At 40.3% G+C, this 18,464-nt stretch overlaps 1 protein-coding gene across 2 annotated transcripts; it reads right to left on the bottom strand.

Annotated features, from left to right (window-relative positions):
* Positions 1 to 297: 297 nt before the first annotated feature.
* On the bottom strand, positions 298 to 17,535 carry si:rp71-46j2.7. Of its 2 annotated transcripts, XM_044040733.1 has the most exons (17): positions 17,136 to 17,535; positions 15,753 to 15,849; positions 14,151 to 14,364; positions 13,697 to 13,842; positions 12,627 to 12,801; positions 12,453 to 12,508; positions 10,807 to 10,997; positions 9,805 to 9,915; positions 9,545 to 9,670; positions 5,253 to 5,351; positions 5,015 to 5,173; positions 4,875 to 4,922; positions 3,357 to 3,966; positions 2,390 to 2,453; positions 2,096 to 2,298; positions 1,911 to 1,999; positions 298 to 920 (listed from the first exon to the last, which is right to left on the bottom strand). In XM_044040733.1, the coding sequence occupies exons 1-17, from the start codon at positions 17,322 to 17,324 to the stop codon at positions 825 to 827; spliced, it is 2,673 nt and encodes an 890-aa protein (XP_043896668.1). In that variant the 5' UTR covers positions 17,325 to 17,535; the 3' UTR covers positions 298 to 824. The 2 variants fall into 2 exon arrangements, with proteins under 2 accessions (XP_043896668.1, XP_043896669.1); XM_044040734.1 differs by lacking the exon at positions 4,875 to 4,922.
* Between the last annotated feature and the right edge of the window lie 929 nt (positions 17,536 to 18,464).

The raw sequence follows: 18,464 nt of genomic DNA, 5'->3' as shown, positions 1-18,464 counted from the left end.
AGCATTTTTAAAAAAGAGCGACAATCAAAAGTGTAAAACCATTCAAGTTTATTGAGTCATAGACAGAATTTTTATTTAAATTGTAGCCTATTCTTGTGGCTTATACGAGAATGACTACATACATATTTTTTTTTTGACATTTTTCCATTGAAAAGAAATGTATTTTAAGTGGATTAACTTGTTTTTCATGTCTGGGATATTTTTGTTACTCAAATATTGCTTAAGAGCATATAAACCAGCGGTGATTTGCATACATAAAAACCTTGTACAGACTAAAATAAAAGACAAACAAAACTGTTTATTTAAAATATTTTATTCAGAATACATGAACTTTGTTTCAAGATTCATTTGACAGTGGTTCTTGGTCCATGTTTTGACAGATTGCGTTCGCCATATACTATTTTTATTTTCATAAAACGGATGGTTTTGACTTGAGATCAAAAAGCATCAAACAGTCTCACCACGCAACAGTGCTCAAAGTGACATACAAACATATTTGACACTAACATGTGAGCGGTGAAATTCAAACTACATATGAAATATCATCTCTCCTCCCCTGAGTTTAACTCTGTAACTGGTCAACATTGTAAGTCAGGATTCATCACATGGACGAGTGAATGTGTTCAAAACTTTAAACAAAAGAAACAGGAAAAATTCACAGTATGTTTGATATGTTTCAGGTAGACCTTTTTTTTACAAAAAAAACAAAACAAAACACAGAGGTCCTCTCAAATACTTCAAGTCGATTAAATTTAAAACATATATAATAAATAAGATGCTGGTTTTAAAATATCAACAATAAAATTCCTTCAAAGTTTCACAGATCAGTTGGTCGGATTGGTCACATTTACTAAAGCAGCAGCAACCTTCAGGGAACGCTCTTTGGGGAAAAATTCCCTCAGTAAGAAGGTGAGAAGCATCTGTTAGAAAAAGAAAAAGAAGACAATCAAATGAATAGATTTTCATGGATGTAACTGTGCAGTTATTAGTTTAGTAGCATAATAACGTGAGAACACTGGACGTCCTTCCCTGCTACCAGAGGTGAAAAGTAATGAATTACATTTACTCCCGTTACTGTAATTGAGTAGGTTTTTTGTGTACCTGTACTTTTGAAAGTAATTTTTGAAATTTGTAATCTTACTTTTTTTTAAGTATATATTTTTTTTGGAAGTACTGTACTTCACTATGTTTTAAATCACTTCCATTACTGAGGAAAAAAGATGTTGGCCTGAAATAGAAAATAATAAATAAATTAAACCGGAAACTTTGGCAGTGAATGAATGAAGAGGACAGGTAAATGAATGACGAGGACAGGGGAATGAATGATGAGGACAAGGGAATGAATGAAGAGGACCCGTTGGCTGATACATATGTGTTTACATATTTTATTTTGTCAGCACTTTAATTTGTAAAGGTTTGCCTTTAATTAAAACAATTAACGTGACATTTGTGTGACCCTTGTGCTTTTTGCACGACACAAGAAAGAAAGAACTGAAACTTTAACTTGTGTCCATTTGTAGACCCGGACTTTTACTTAAGTATACTTAAGTATAATGTTATCAAAATAGTAATACTTTTACTTGAGTAGAATATATCAGTACTCATTCCACCTCTGCCCGTTACCAAAACCACCCTCGGCCACACCGATTATACATTCGGGGCCGTTTACAAGTTGTTGTAAACCGCCTACACAAGCTTACACATGTGTACTCTCGCCATAATTTCGCCACAATTATTTCGTTGGCACGAGAAAACGAGCCTTGTTATCCCCAAAAAAACTAATTCATTATTCTGTGATCTCAAGATAACGTACTGAAATAATATAGTAGCAACCATGGCTGCTCTCGGCGTCCGTAGCTTTACGTTCTGTTGAATGAAAGATGTGAAAAGTGGATTCAGTGAATACTCACATATACCAGTTTTTTATTTTCTTCAACGTCCTGGAAGAGATTAAATACAGACTCCACGTCGGTCTTCTTTAGAATGAGATAGTTTGAACCTACAGCAAGAGACATACAAAATAAATGTCAGACGAATAATGAAGTGACAAAAACATCTGGATACTTCCCGGCTATGGTACAAAGTTTCTCCCTACATCTGGCATTGATGAGCTCATGTGCTCGTTCCCTGGTTTTGGTTTTGTCCTCTTCTGTGCGAGGAGGAGCAGGTGGAAGAGGAGGAGGAGGAAGAGGAGCTGCTGGTTGAAACTCTGGCCACTGTTTGTCTCGCGCAGTGTCGATGTACCCGGCCATCTGCACTTCTGTGGGGTTCATCTTATTCAAGAAAGCGTTCACTTTCCTGAGGGGAAACAACTCAAAATTGTAAGTCACTGCCATGGAGACCAGGTTGTGGCAAATGTATGGACGGTGGACACACGGGACACGCTTACTTTTTCAAGATGGGCATAACAGGTTTGAGAATAGCATCAAATATGTTTATGAGGATGGAGTTGCCTGTAAAAACACAAGATATATAAAGACAGAGTATAATTCCTGCCACACGGTGGTGTCTCAATAAAAACAACAAAAAAGTTGTCTCATTTTCTTTTTAGGAACTTTGGCTGAAGGAATCTGAACAACCACGAGCCTCAATTATACTCCATTGCTGATGAGCACAGCGACAGCTGCAGGGACAACCGATGTGTAATTATTCTTTTTATATACATCCAGTCCACTTGAGCATCTAATCACAGTGGATAAGTGGACACTGTCCAAACAGAGCTATTGGAGACGACCATTCTCCCCGTTGCCAATGGTTTTGTGAGTCCGAACGCACAAATCCACGTCAGACAATACTTCAGCAACACCTGCTACAAAGTCATGACTGACACATGACTCTGCTAATAGTCGCCTTTGGCACCAACCGTCAGACCCATCAAGCATTAACATGGCGCTCACAATTAATTGCACCATTAAGTCTTAGCTTTGTCAGGTTGTAACTGTTGTTCAGCAAAGATGGGAGTGAGTCACACACATGCAAACCACAGTCGAGGATTTCCCAGATATTCCACATTTAAATATGTTTAAAAAAAGAGTGCTAGTGCAGTGGTCACCAACATGGTGCCCTAGCATTAGATTAAAATAACAACCAGCTGACTTCCCGTCTTACCAATCCTTTGTGGGATGTCGGAATGAAATTTCATGTAGTGATGTTGGTGTTGCTCGGTTGCCAGGTTTGTACGCAAAGACACCCAATGTTTCAAAAACAAATTGTAACGTTAATCCCCCAATATTTAAGAAAATGTAAATATCCCATATGTCAAGTCTAAGTCAAGTCGAGTCTTTTACCAACGTTAGTCAAGCAAGTCTTAAGTCCTCAAATTTGCCATCTTTGACAAATTTGCCATCTTAATTTACCAGATATTTCCTTCAGCAGATCAAATATGGCTTTGGTCGCCTCCAGCTGCTCCCAGTCCACTTGACTCTTCTGACCCTGGACATGCTCCGCTCTTGGCGAAGTGGCCTGATCCTTCCCTTTAGCCTTGATTGGTCCATTTGACATCTTTACGCACACTTTCTCCTTCTTATTTGACCTCACCCCGAAATGCAGCCACGACAGGCCTTCTGCGCTCTCCCCCTGTGAGCTTCTTCTGAGGCTGCAGCGCGGCGAGGAGTCCGGACGAGGCAGCTCTTCATCGGTGGTGGATTTTATCGAGGTCAAAGACTCTTGCGACTTGGACCTGCTCAGTCCTTTAATAATCATCTTAAAGTGAGAGGTGAGGGGATTGTTGTCCGAGTCCTCCATTTTGTCTTCAGAGCAGTTTCCATTACTCGAAGGGTTAGAGTTCACAGCATACTCTGTTTGCGTTTCTGCTTCTGGTGGTTGAGAAGAAGAATCCTCACAACTGGAGATAACAATAGTCGGCACAATAGCAGCGGGAGCAGCGGCACCACTCTCAGTGAAGGCGCCAGGGTTCGGCAGTGGCACTGGGATTTCTCGTGGGACTTCAGTCTGAGAGCTCGAGGCCTGCAGAGGAAACCACAATAGTTAGGCTGAGACAGCTGCGGCGCTAAACAATTCAAATGATACAATTTTAAAAGGGACAGTATACATATTTTACACCTGTGCAATGTACTCATTATGTACTCATTAAACTGACTGTTGCATTCATCATGCAGTGGGCGTTTTCATTTTTTTTTGTTTTGCTTTTCCATTAGTGATAATACCTGGTACTTTTTTTGGCACCTGCTCTGGTGTGGTTCCAAACGAGCTGAGCCGATACTAAAATGTGACACTGACAGACTTGTCACCAGAAGAGTCATGAGCGCGACGTCCGACACAGGAATCAAACCGAACAATGCCGTAGATCAGTTAAAAAGACTTAAGAATCCTGAAAACATACTTTAACCTCCAACATTTAGCAAGGAAATGTCTAAAATGTATTCAGCAACCGCACTGCTGAATCACAACCCGTTTGGTCATATTTCACTTCAGTGGCACCGAAAAAACAACTGCTTTACTACTAGATTTGTGTGTCGCGTATAAAACAACGTCGTTGATAAGGTACTACAGTTAAGGAGCCGAGTCATGCCGCAGCTGTATAGTGGAAACGTGCCATTAGACAGCTTAAATTCTTTAAACTTTGGCACAATACACTTTATTTGCCTTAATTTGTGGTTTATTATTTTTACAGGGAAAGACTGTTTATAGAAAGACTTTTTATAGGCTGTGAACCACAGTGAAGTAAACTTTTATGACAGGAAGTGACAGAGAAAGATGGTGACGATACAACAGTCAACCAAGTATAAAACAAACAGTATCGCGGACAATCTTCATGTGTAAGAATTTGAAGGTTTGTGTGTCGATCACACACACAGACCCACACTGCCAAATTGAAATAAAGTGAATTAAAACAGATATTTACAGAAACTTACAACTGACACCAACGAGGAGAGAAATACATGTTGATTAGAGCAGAGAGACTGTAAAGAAGGAAGCGAGAGTTAGAATTATTGATGGGAGGGACTATAACTACAGTGATCTGATATCAAACTAAAGAAAAATGAACCTTCACCTCTTCTTCCTCTTGACCTGGAGTCAGGAAGTAGGCCAAGCCACTGAGAAGGCCCCACACTCCTTCATAATGTTCCTCTTCATTCAGCAGTTTGTCAAGCGGACACAGGAATTGGAAAACTGGTTGTGTGTGGCCGATCAGATTATCAGAGACTAATTCCTGGGAAATACAAATCAAACGATGAGTCTTATTTCAGCGATTATGTGAACACATGTTGATGTTTCTTTGTGTCCTTCACCTGCAGAAAGTGCTCCACTGACAGTCGAGCTTTTTCTTTGAGCTCCTCGTCGACCTCCGGCTCCTCCAGTGGCAGGATTGTGGGCAGAGTGGTTGAGTCCTGGAAGAAAGATTTTAAAGATGTTATTTTGTTTACACAGACCGTGCTTCCCCCGGGCTCCTGCTGATTAGACGGTATTAGCAGTAAACACAAGTTTGATGATGCTGAAAAGATGACAAGGGACCGTCTTTCAGTCATTTTCACCATCTGTTAACAGGTATGACGTTCACTGCCGCCTTATGTCGTATAATAAGCCAAAGCCGCCGCATTCCTTATGTTCGAGTAGTAGAAAGTGAACACACTTTCACTGATCACACAACCACAGGCACAAATGAATAAGTACAGAAAAAACAAAACAAAATAACAATCAAGCTGTTTGTCGAGTAGACTGTTGACATAGATGATGGATCATCGGCCTTTTTCTTGGCAGACATTTTAAGCAAAAGATGGAGAAAACCAATTACTTTTTTTTCTTTTTTAAAAAATTGTTTTCTCCCCCAGAATCTCTCTACTTCTTTTATACATAGCGATTGCTAAGAATGGTTCAATATTATATTATACTTAATTGATATATTCTGTTGTGGATGTTTCCCTTTTTGTCGTCCGTGTGCCGCGTTTCTATGCTGCTTCTAGGCCAGGTCATCATTGTAAATGAGAATTGCTTCTCAATCAAGTTACCTGGTTAAATAAAAGGTCAAAGAAATGAATAAAAACAAATAGAATCGTGATATTTCGACTGGCTTGATGAACAGAAACGGCTCAAAGTAGCCTTTGCCAATTTCAACAATATTGAAGGACGTTGTGTTCAGGGTTCATGAGTATTATCTGCAATCCAATCCAGGATTCTGAAATGACAATATTAATATTATTCAGTGCTATTTGAAAGCATGTTAATTTCAAGGCTCTAATTTGTGCCGTGTCCTGTTTTGAGAGGCTCTATTCATTGTGGCATTTTATTTATTTTTTACAGCACGAAGAATCTGGCCTGAATGTATTTATTATATTCTTTTTCTGAGCAGCGGCTGCTAAATGTAACAGTTAACTACAAAAAACCCTGTAATATACCATTTATGTACCGTATATATGCATAAATATATATATATATATATATATATATATATATACATATATATACATATACACACATATATATACACACATATATATATATATATATACATATATATCCACACACACACACATATACATATACATATATATATATATACCCTACATATTTAATACATGAATCATTCAATTTTGGTTTAAGGAGGAAAAGAAAGATGACAAGAACCATAGCAGCAGTAGGAAAACCACAAGAGTGAATAATCCAGTAAATGAAGGCCGAGTTAAATTTAGCCGGCCCATTTCCATGGTGCCTGTTCCTTACTGTCTGTCACATTGTCCTGACTGACAGGAAGTGTTTCCAGCATCACTTGTGTTTTCCCCACTTAAACATGTCAAAATGTCTGCCCAGGGAAACGAGCCAAGAGCATGTCATCCATGAACGGTGCTCCTGTCACGGTCCGAGTGTCCGTGCGCAGTGAGACGGTTTGGTTTTGGTTTGGTTATTTTGGGCCCGAGCCTCGAAACACGGCGCACTCTCACAAAAGCCCATCAGCGAGGAAGCAGGACTAGTATCATCAGCAAGTGTGTATTTGGTGTCTGAGGGACGTCACCTTGCAGAAATCAGCATCTGCTGAACACTGCCATGCTGCTTTAAATACGTGATGGACGCGCACTGACGTGAACACGTGCGCAAATTCACTACAACGCACAAAATAGAGCTCGGATCACACACACACACACACACGCAGAGGAAGGGTGACTTCACTCTCGGCTCATTACTTCACATTATCTTTACATATAAAGTAGACCATCTGCTAAGAGTCGTAGTGTGATGTTTATTGCCGCCATATGCTGTATATAGCCCCGAGATGCAGCAGCAGTTGTTTTTTGTACCTATTAAGTCTATGGGTGCTGTGAAGTAAACACAAAAGGAAGACACAGCGATAAACAGAAATAAACATCATCTGTTTAGCAGACTGGTGACACGGCCTTTTTCACAGCAGGCATTTGGACAGGTCACAGAAGGAAAAGCAAGAGTGTAAATAATCCAGTGACTATGCATAAGTGATATTTTTTATATATATTAATATATATACATACATATATATACACATATATATAGATATATACACACGTGTGGTTGCTACCTCTTTTAATTTAATTTTTTGGTTCAGCAGTGAATTAAGAAATATCACTGCTGAAGCACAACCTCTTTTTCAAATGAATGTAAATACTCCCAGTTAACGACGGCAGCGAAAGACAGGGACAGAAATTTGCTGTTGATTGGAGCCATAATGCTTCACATGACGGACGGAACTCACACGAGTGCACAGATCAGCTACAAAAGCACAGAACACAGAAGCTTGGATCCCACCCAGTACAGAGGAAGTGTGACTTCCCTCTCTGCTCATTACTCAGCATTCTCATTACAAATAAAATTGTTTATGGCGGACGGTCAGTATACATTTTTATTTTATCCATTAAACAAATAAGGCAATTTATTTGGCTAATTGCAATTTGAGTGAAGTTTTTGTGATTTTCAGCACTAAAGCAAGATGGGTGTTGAGTTTCTGTGCCAGATATCACCGTCCTACTCGTTTAACAGTGTTACCCCAGCCATAAAAATGGAACATATCCGGGGACATCCTTAAAATTAATGTAGATTTATGCTGTACATGCAGTACAAGAAGAAAAAATACCGGTCTGGAAAAGCTTTGCAGCAAATACCGGCCGGACATTTTTTCCCCCAATCAAAACAAGTGGCTCCTCTGGTTCTTGGAAAGTACTGCCACTGTTGTAATGATTTCACTCTCTTGGCATCATTTACCATGTGAACCATGGGCGGTTGCCACTTGCAAAATGAACATTATGTCACATATTCAAATGTCATCGCAAGCAAACTAGTGCAGTTCATTTAGTTTAAAAGCATGCGATGCTTTGAACGTCGAGACGGTCTCTCGTAAAACGGCCTCTCGCTCAAAAGTGCATGCGCAGCATACTGAAACAATATTGGAGAAATGCTGGCATTTGGACGGCAAAGTGTAACCATAACATAGTGTTTAATCAATGATACATTTTCACCATTTAGAATATTATAACTTGGATTTTTAACCTTAACAACAAAAACTCCTTTATGACCATGACTCAGTGCTACATTAACAACTTTTGCTGCTCCGGTCTAAAGCTGAGAATTTCATTCATTCATCCATTGTCTACCACTTTATCCTCCACAAGAGCGTCGCAGGGCTGCTGGTGCCAATCCCAGCTGACATAGGGCTAAAAGGCGGGGGTCACACCCTGGACAGGTCGCCAGTCCATCACAAGGCAAACACACAGAGACAAATAATCAATCACTCTCACTCTCACACCTACGGTCCAATTAACCCGTGCATGTTTTTGGACACGTGGGAGGAAACCAGAGAACCCACAGAATGGTAGTAAGATATATAAAGGTCAAAGGTCAGTGAACCTGCTCCAGCGGGCCGGATGCAGATGTTTTGAGAAGAAAACATGCACCAAAAGGACATGCTGACTTCTTAAAAGTGATGGAGTGGCTTTAGCTGTTTTATCACCATAATGGGGTAAATATTTGGATTCCTGATAATGTTTCCAATAACACACACACACACACAGCACACAAGAAAGGCTATTTGACTGTTGCTCCACTGCTGTGGAACATGTACATTGTAAATAAGTCTTTGCCTCACTTAGGCTGTAATTCTTTCACATCTGTCTGCATTGTCAATTATTTTCTCCACAACAAACCTGCGCGCACACACAGGGAGAACATGCAAACTACACACAGAAAGGCCCGGACTGGGACGCAGACAGCAACCTTCTTGCTGTGAGGCAACAGTGCTGGCCACGTGCGCCTACAGTATGTGGGGCTCCAAGCTAAGGATTTCATAGCCAATACTGCAGAGCGAAAGAAAACATCCATTTTTGATTTATATCAAGCATGCAGTCTTAACACTCAGTCACCAGTTTATTATTCATCTGAAACAAATGCAGTCTAATGAAAGAGTTCTTCAATAAAACCTTCCTTTATGAGAGTTATAATGTTCACTTTCTGTTCAAACTCTTTTAGAGAGGCGCTAAGTTGGACTTTATATTGATTTTGGAGGGTGCAGTGGAGCATATATCCAGTCTGTGTGTGCTGGAAACAAACACCCTGGCCTTTTTACCTGCCATATGTTGCGAAAATAAATCACGTCCACGTAGGTCTTCCTGATGTCCCACTGCAGGTTTTCGGGGCTGTTTTTCTCCTCCAGGTGAACGGTGAAGGTTAGCTCGTCATCCTCCCAGTCGGCCTACAACACGGTTAACTCCTGCTCAAACTGCAGCTCAAACATTAACATGCCAAGGACAAGCTTTTACAGAGCCTCAGCAGACAGGTAACGAGCCTCCAGGACATTCCACACTGACAGCGATATTTATAACTCACATGCGGGACACTGACAGCCCAGCGGCCGACGCGCCACATCTCGTAGGACAGTTTGAACTCCATCATGTCCTCCTGGACTGTTGTTAAATAGTTCTCCAGATCGCTGTCCTCCTGATGGCCCGAAGAAAGGGACAAAGTGTCAAGTCTCACAAATTGTCATCTTCAATTTAAGAACACATTCACACGACTCAGTTTTTGTTTAAAATACATAAAACCTGCTTCTGATACACCTGTCGTGGACACTAACCCCACACTTTTAGAGAAAAACTCCTAAGGCTGCGTTTTAGTACGGAGACCTTTTTTTTAGCTCACCCCACGGGAGTGGGAGTGAAGTATTGTTTTTCGTTGCTGTGTGTGTGTGAGTGTCTGTCTGTGTGTTTGTGTTTCCGCTCTTGCACTTGCCAATATGACCAACAGAGGCCGACAGAGGCTTGTCGCATGAATGGGGTGAAATCTGCCGTCTCTGATTGCCTTGTTTTCTTTTTTCCTGATTTTCTCCTGGTTCTCATCTGCCACCAACACCACATCGTGTCACATGACCCGTCCACGTCGGCAACATGGAAAAGTCCAAGGATGTTGGTGTACGTCTTCATGTGTGTGTCTTTTTTTCTTTGTGTTTACATGGACGCAAGTAATAGAAAGAAAAGGTGGCAATCTGAAAACTCTGCTCATTCGGAAAGACATTTCATTCCAAGCGAGAGGGCTGGTACATGCCGGTCATCATTCGTATCAGTGTTCATATAAACAGCAGATCCGATCGTGGCTTCCTGGTTTGGCGCCATCACATGGTTTATCCACGCTAAACGTGACGCATTGCAGCGTTTGTTTACTACGGAAGCAGAAGTGAAGCTTCTGGAAAATGAGTCAACACAGCGCCTTAATTGTAAACTGTAAATGGAATCTTTGAAGACATTTTGCCCATGTAAACATCGTTAACAATGTCAGCCTACTGAAACATGTCTTCTGATTGCTTATTTTTGAACCTGTCTTTCGCGGCCTCACCCTGTCGGAGTCCTGCTGACTGCGAATGGAGCCCTCTCTGCTGCTGACGTCGTCATCACTACACCCATTATCCTGGATCGCCATCATCCTCATCATCATCTCCTGCTCCATCCTTTTCATCTTCTTCTTTTTGGCCTTCTTGGACTTGATCTTGTCGACAAACTTTGACCATCCTTGCTTTAATTTGTTGGCTGAGCGTTAAAAACGAAAAAAACAGAGAAAGTCAATTCCACAGCTTGTTATGTCCATATTTTATTTTCACTGTTCATCGTAGAACTAGAGGGCCTTTTTTCTCTCTCTCTGTCTCTCTCTCTCTGTACATGGAGAGAATAATGATACTTTCTACCTTGGCACTGATCTTGACCTACTCATCACCTGAGGTGGAAATCTGCAGAGAATTAATGCTGTGAGAAAACTGCTCAAAAGAACATGATTCACACTACACTGGGCATGTAAGCACCGTAAACATGATTTGTAATCAAACTTTCAGTATTATGACCCGAGGATCAATAAATGTCCCATCAGAGCTGAATAGATGATACTGTTTCAGCCTTTGTGAGCGGGACCATTAAAGACCGCGTTGGCATTTATTTATCATGTCAGATGTCTCATTATCATGGCGTAATCTTTCATATTCAATCATCATTTCTGTTGTATTGTTTCCCAACACAAACAGAGAGGAGTTTCTGGGAACGACACACACAAGCATAACGCTGAACTGTGTAATTACCCCAACTCCACTGAATGAGGAACCAAACATGGGACTAATTAGGAACTGAAACGCAGGCCTGTAAAGAAAATTATAATGTCACTCAGCTGAGCGTTATTTATCAAGCAGCTGTACGAGACGTTAAACAGACACAGAAGTCTGTTCTCTGAACGCCCACAAACTACATCTCTGTCATCTGCCGTCCTCGGGGCGACGCGGAGACAAATAATCGTAAAAAAACCTGGATTTGGAGTAAAAACGCAAATTGGACACTCTAAATTGACCATGAGTTTGAGAGTGGAAGGTTGTTTGTCCCTGTGATGGACTGGTGACCTTTCACAGCGAAGAAGAAGCAGAAGAAGAGTGAGTGAGAATACCATGATGGCACAACAACAGCAACTAACAAAGCGGAAATGAAGGGAAAATGAAATCGATGGTGCACGGTGAGGAGACAAGCAGAGGACAAATATGTGAGGGCGAGCAGTGACAACAGTGTTTGTTTACAATACAGGTGCAGCTAGAGCTTCTTCTTCTACTACGACACACAGACAGGTGGACATCTCTGCACAACATACTCTCAATAAACGTTTCATGCATATGTATGCACGTTGGATTTAGATTACCATTTTTACATATAGCTATAGCTATGTTTATATAGACACAAGTAATCAGGATAAAAGCCTGATCGGGACAAAAATAGATCATGTAAACTCTGAAGTGTTTCCGCTCTGTAACTGCTGTATTTCCATTGCACAAAAAAAAGAATAATAAACAGACACAAGAGTCACAGGCGCGGAAGACGAGGAAAATGAGAAGGATAGTGGACATTGAGGGTATGAGCAGACACATGCAGTGTTTGTTTACTGGAGAAGCTTCTTCTTCAGACTGAAGAACATTTGCACATGTAAATATAGGAACAAAAAAAGGAAAAACAAACCTTTCCTTTTGGCCTTGATGCTACTGCCAGCTGAAACCTCCGCTTTCTCCGAGTTCCTAGAAAACCAAAAAGCAACCAAACAAAACACATTCTTTTCACAATTTCTAACACAGGAGACGTCTGACGTGGTTGTTGCTTTGAGTCTAATTACGGTCACGTCTTGTTCACACTCACTCGTCCCCGACCTCGCCGTCCTCTTTGCTCTCCTCCGAGGTCAGGGAGGATTGTTCGGGGTCTGAACCGCACAGATCGTCCACAGAACCTTTGGGCGTGGTGTTGTCGAGCTGACCCAGGATCAGCTGGTTCAGGTTGTCGGGGTCAGACAGCCATTCCACCAACAGGCCAAACCCTGAGAAAAACATTCAGATTTGGAGTCATGTTTTCAAAGAAAACATCCTCCTACAGCTGCACAGTTTGTAAAAATAGCTTCTGCAATTTAATGCCTTAAAAAGGATTTTTTTTTTTCCCTCAAAATATCCTTAATTGCTTTCTCCGACATAAAGGCTGAGAACAGTCACAGGAAGGAAGCTCAGTCCACTTCCACCGCTCATTGATTAACGCGTTGACAAGTCGGGATTTTTTTTATGGAGGGTTAAGGTTTAAGACCTTCACAACTTTCAATCTTACCGACACTGACAACGAGCAAGGACTCCAGAAATGTCATGTGATGACGAGGAATAACAATTATAACCATAAGCATTAACTCAAATCTAGCACACGAGCACTTCATTTAAAAAGACTGAGGAAAAAAGGAAATCTTAATTTTCCAACTGCTTTTAGAAATCATTATATTAAGGATTAAAGGTGTGTGTGTGTGTGTGTGTGTGTGTGTGTGTGTGTGTGTGTGTGTGTGTGTGCAGCCCTGTGTAACATTGCCAAATGAGAGAACACACACACACAGTGTCATTTATCGTTGAATAAAATCCTGTCACAAGAAATAAGCTGTGTTCAGAGACCAAAAATGGAAAACAGTCTGGACAGTGAGATAAATTTTTAACTACAACTGTAAAAATCACTCATGGTAACTGAGCTACATGTATAATTGCTACAGCCTTCTGCACAGTGAGGCTCCCACAAGAAAAAACGTTTTTATCTGTTACTAAAAACATTATGAAGACTTCAAGGGAATTGACAAATCCCAGTGGAGGGACCTTTATATATTTAATAAAAGATTACATAATATTCCCACTTGCACGGAATCGCGGAGGGTTCATGCCGAGGTGGGAAATTTTATATTTTCTTACCCTTTAAAGCAACAATCTCATTTAGAGCACAGCGGTTGATGCTGTGGCTCCAGAGAGATTTGGGGAACAGGTTACGCACGAGGGCGTCAGAAAACTCCCGCAGAACGGCGACCTCTTCCGCTGCGTCTTCGAACAAGACCAAGTACCTGGAAGATGGAGTCCGAGATAAGTGAGAGAGGTAAGAGAGAATGGGATCGTAGATATTTATCACCTCACACAAGTGAAAATCACTTCAGGTAAATCTTAAATTTTGCATGACTCTTGAACCTTCAGAGATACTTTTACAATGTCATCACAGCTACTGTGTGATCCTGGTGAATTATTCATAGGTGATAAAAAGAAAATATTGAGGGTTTTTATTGAGTTGGGAAACGTTACCGAGGGCAAAGTGTAAGCGGAGCGGCATGAGCGGAGGGTGACATTTGCAAAGATTAGGAGCGGTGTAAAGTCTCACCTGCTGGACTGCTTCGCGTCGTGCAAGTGCTGGGTCAGAATATGAATGGATCCCACGACCGCCTGGCAAATATCAAAGTCTTTGGCTTGCTCGACGAGGCGCTCGATAATGGAGTCAAATTCGCTGCCGAGCGCCTGGTGCAGTGGCTGGTGCTCGAGTAGCTCCGGAGCGCTGTACCATGGCAGGACGAGCTGAGCATAGACGCACTCAAACACTGAGGGGAGCGAGCGACAACGACAGTCAGTCACAAAGGAAGTTGATGACGTCAACTTAACACTAATGACGCTTTTCCACTTTACAGTTCCAGCATGACTCAGCACGGAACGGCTCCACTCCACTCGGTTTGGCATCGTTTTCCATTACAATAGTACCTCATCAATGTGGGCGGAGTCATATAGCATATGAAAGTTGCGTTTCCACTAGCATAGTACCTGGTACCTGTGCTCCGGTCATGGAGGAAGTACTGAACAAATATTTTGAATGAACTGATTCTAATGATTCAGTTACACTGAAAACAATTGCTTTACAAGTCACTAGTCACTCGTTTGTGTTTATGTGTGTGTGTGTGTGTGTGTGTGTGTGTGTGTGTGTGTGTGTGTGTGTGTGTGTAAAACAAAGTCACAGATGTTTCATGTAGCCGTGCAGTGATGACTCCGCCCACATTGAGTAGGTACTATTTTTGTAGTGGAAAACCAACATAAACCGTGCAGTACCATGGCGAGGCGAGCTGGGACCATAGTGGAAAAGGGCCAAAACACACAAACTAGTGACTGGTAAAGCAGTTATTTTCAATGTACTGAATCATTAGACTCAGTTAATTAAAAAAGATTTGTTTACAGAACCGTACTTCCTGGATGGCCAGAGCTCAGACTCTGTCTCACACAGTCACTGAACTGAAATACAGCGGCAGGGTTTGTGATGTGGCTCAGCTTTACTTGCTGAATGTTGGAGATTTAAGTCTTTTTAACTGATCTACAGTTACAGTTGTTCGGTTTGATTTTTGTGTCGATAACAACTGTGACACATTTACTATTTTCTGTACATTAACTTGAATACTTTTGTCAAACATAGGCTTTCAATGACAATGACATAAACGCAAGTTGGAATAAAAACACTGACTGTCATGTATTACATTTTTCTTCTGTGTTTTGTTTGTTTTGCTTTCATTAAACGCAATTATCACCCTTGTCAACATATTAAAGCATTAATGCAAAAAGGTTATTCTGCCCTTTGTGGTTCAACGGTTTGTCAGGTTTTACTTGAACCCTGAACAAGCTGAATACAGAGCGTGAAACACAAGTGAGATAAAAATCAACAGATATCTATACATTTCCTGTTCAACACATCGCTGCCTCGGAGCGTGTGTTTTTCCATCTTTTCTTCCTTTGGGCAAAGCCCCTCCTCGTGTAACATGAGCCCCAGCTGCAGCTGCGTCTTTTCAAAACTGCCCCTGTCAACTGTGTTGAGTTAAAACAAGAGCTCCAAACGTGCTGCTGACAAAACAGCCCGAGGCAGCAGCCTGAGTTTTCACATGTCCTCTACACTCCCGTGCTGTGTTTCTACGCCGCACCGCGTAGTCTCGTACGCAGAAACGTGTCTCACCTTGCCTCAGAGACCTCTTCACATGTGGATACTGAGACTCCAGTGGTTCGGCCTGCTCTCTGCTCTCTCCATCAGTCAAGTCTTCCTCCGCAATTTCCTGGAAAACAGAAAAAGTCAAATACCAGGGACTGTTGTGATCAGCGACAGAGTCACTTCTGTGAAATTAGATAGAGGTGAATGTGAGGTCAAGATGGACAAAATGGGGTAAATAGAAAACAAGATTGTCAGCACTCTGGAAGGACAATAATGCACTGCAGGCTATTTGTCTAATTGTATTAAGCTACCAGCACTCATTTTGTGTAAACAGAGCCGAGACATTAACACCGGGGAAGACCATTTCTATCTCTGCTGCTACTGCAACACTGCAAATGTCCCTGTAGTGGGACTGATTATGGATTATATTGTATCTGAATAAAGGTTTTAAGAGTCCAGTGTCAAGTTTATTTCACCCATGAAAGTGAAAGTGGAAATTGCAGCACTTCCATCCTGACTGTGCAATATAAAACACTCTTATCCCACTTCTGTAGTACTAATACATATACTGTATATATATATATATATATATATATATATATATATATATATATATATATACACATATATATATATATATATATATATATATATATATATATATATATATATATATATATATATATATATACACATTTACACATATACTGTAGATATATATGCAGTGCTTAACACATTTACCACCTGTCATAAAAAACGAGAATATCTATCTTAGAAATCTTTCAAAAACTTTCAAACTAAAAATGTCTCACTGGGCTTCTTCTATGAGATGTCAGAATGTAATCAAGCATAACATTCAACCAAGTAAATAACTATAATTTGACATGGTAATCAAGACAATAACAATGTGCTTTACTATTATTTTTTTTTACTAGTTTACTAGCTTGTTTGTTGTTAAACATGGATCAATTCATGCATAACAATAATAAGCATATTTTAGCATTAAAAATGTCATTTCAGGTTAAAGAGATTCTACATACTGCTGTATTAACCATTACAGAAACATGAGACATAATTTTGATGAATTACCAATGCTGTTAATTTAGGGCAGCTGTGGCTTTGGGTGGTTTGCTAAGCACTGTATATATTGCATTATTAAAGCAGGTGAGATTAAAATCTCCCTTACACGAGAGACTTGACCTAGAAAAAAGTATAATAATGTTTAAATGACAATGCAAATACACCTATCACACACACTGTGAAATAAGTAAAACACAATATCATTTTAAGATACAATGAAGGAATAAAAAAGGGACGGTTTTACAGATGTAGAAAAAGTGCTGGGACAGAGACAAAGTTAAAGCCATGAAAAGCAAAATATGTAACATGAGGACACATGATAGTAAATACCTGGTGGGGGTTGTCTTTGGTTTCCTCGTCAGTCTGTGTGCTGCTCTCGAGCATACTGTTGCCCAATAAACAGGGGATTACCAAACAAAAGACGAAACACAAAACATACTGTGTGACAGTTCGGCCGCAGTCTGACAAATACCACACCAAGCCGAGGCTCAGGGCGATGGAGAAGCGCCATAGATACATCTTCTCCTTCTCCTTCTTCTTTCTCCTCCTCGTCCTCTTCTCTTCGGTCACAGCGCCGTGTTTCTGCTGCTTCTGACACTTTCTCTCACTTGTAGCTCGTGTTTTTTGCACATTGTTAAATCAGCTCCGAGAATAAGAAGCAGAAAAGGCGCAGTTTCCACAAAGCGGAAAACATCAGTTGAAGTTTAGCGAAGTGGCTCAAGCAGAGCTGTGATTGGCTGCAGGGAGGCCCGCGTGTCTGCTGTTGATTAGAACAGGGCGCCCTCTATGGGTAAGAGCTGTACATGACAGCTTAGAACTTATACTATACTTATATAATACTTTTAAAAAACTCTGAAATAAAGGGAAATTCTGAATTACATCTACATGTGGCTGTAGATGTTTTGCCTGAGGCTTTTTATTACTGTAGCTGACCTTGAAATGATTTTAATGTTTATGTCCACCTTGTGTTTGTGTGTATGTAAGCTATGACTATGCTGCTGCCTGTCTTGGCCTGGACACTCTTGTAAAAGCGGTTTTTAATCTCAATTAATCTTTCCCTGGTCGAATAAAAATAAATATTATATATATGTGTATGTGAGTATATACCTATCTATCTATCTATAGCTAGCTATAGATAGATAGATATCTATCTACCTATCTGTTTTAATCAGGGCATATTAAAAGAACCCGGAAAAAAACATAAACAAAACGTGAGAATATTCAATAAATCGGACACACAGAAAACAGACATATCTAAACTACACTAAACTGAAAATATAATAACTTCATAGCTCTGCGTCTGAAAGGAGTAAGTAAGAAGTGTGAGCTCAAAATGCCTTTCTTTTCACTTTATGTCTTTAACATAATGTTAACCAACCATGAAACAGTGTTAAATATTAATTTGCTTGCTTTCTGCTCCAGGTAGAATAGAAGAAAATGGTGCTTGAAATATTTAACAATGTGCAGTATTATATCACATCATTTCTTAATCTGAAAAAAACTACAGATACAGTAAAGTTAAACATATTTCCCTCGAATATATAAATGCTCTTTCTCCCAATTTGAATTACAAAGAACAAATAATACATTATAATACTGACATAAATTAATTTCTTCCCTTTAAAACAACTGAGGTTAATATTAATAATAAATCATAAT

Source organism: Solea senegalensis, linkage group LG12 (assembly GCF_019176455.1).
Source record: "Solea senegalensis isolate Sse05_10M linkage group LG12, IFAPA_SoseM_1, whole genome shotgun sequence".
Taxonomy (NCBI): domain Eukaryota; kingdom Metazoa; phylum Chordata; class Actinopteri; order Pleuronectiformes; family Soleidae; genus Solea; species Solea senegalensis.
This window is presented reverse-complemented; position numbering and strand designations above follow the sequence as displayed.

Excerpts from the sequence above, each read along its gene's own strand:
- si:rp71-46j2.7 (XM_044040733.1), bottom strand. The coding sequence starts at position 17,324 with ATGTATCTATGGCGCTTCTCCATCGCCCTGAGCCTCGGCTTGGTGTGG. Across the intron at positions 5,352-9,544 it reads ATTTTCGCAACATATGGCAG|GACTCAACCACTCTGCCCAC; the intron begins GTAAAAAGGCCA and ends TCTTTCTTCCAG. Across the intron at positions 2,000-2,095 it reads TGAGCTCATCAATGCCAGAT|GTTCAAACTATCTCATTCTA; the intron begins GTAGGGAGAAAC and ends CTCTTGCTGTAG.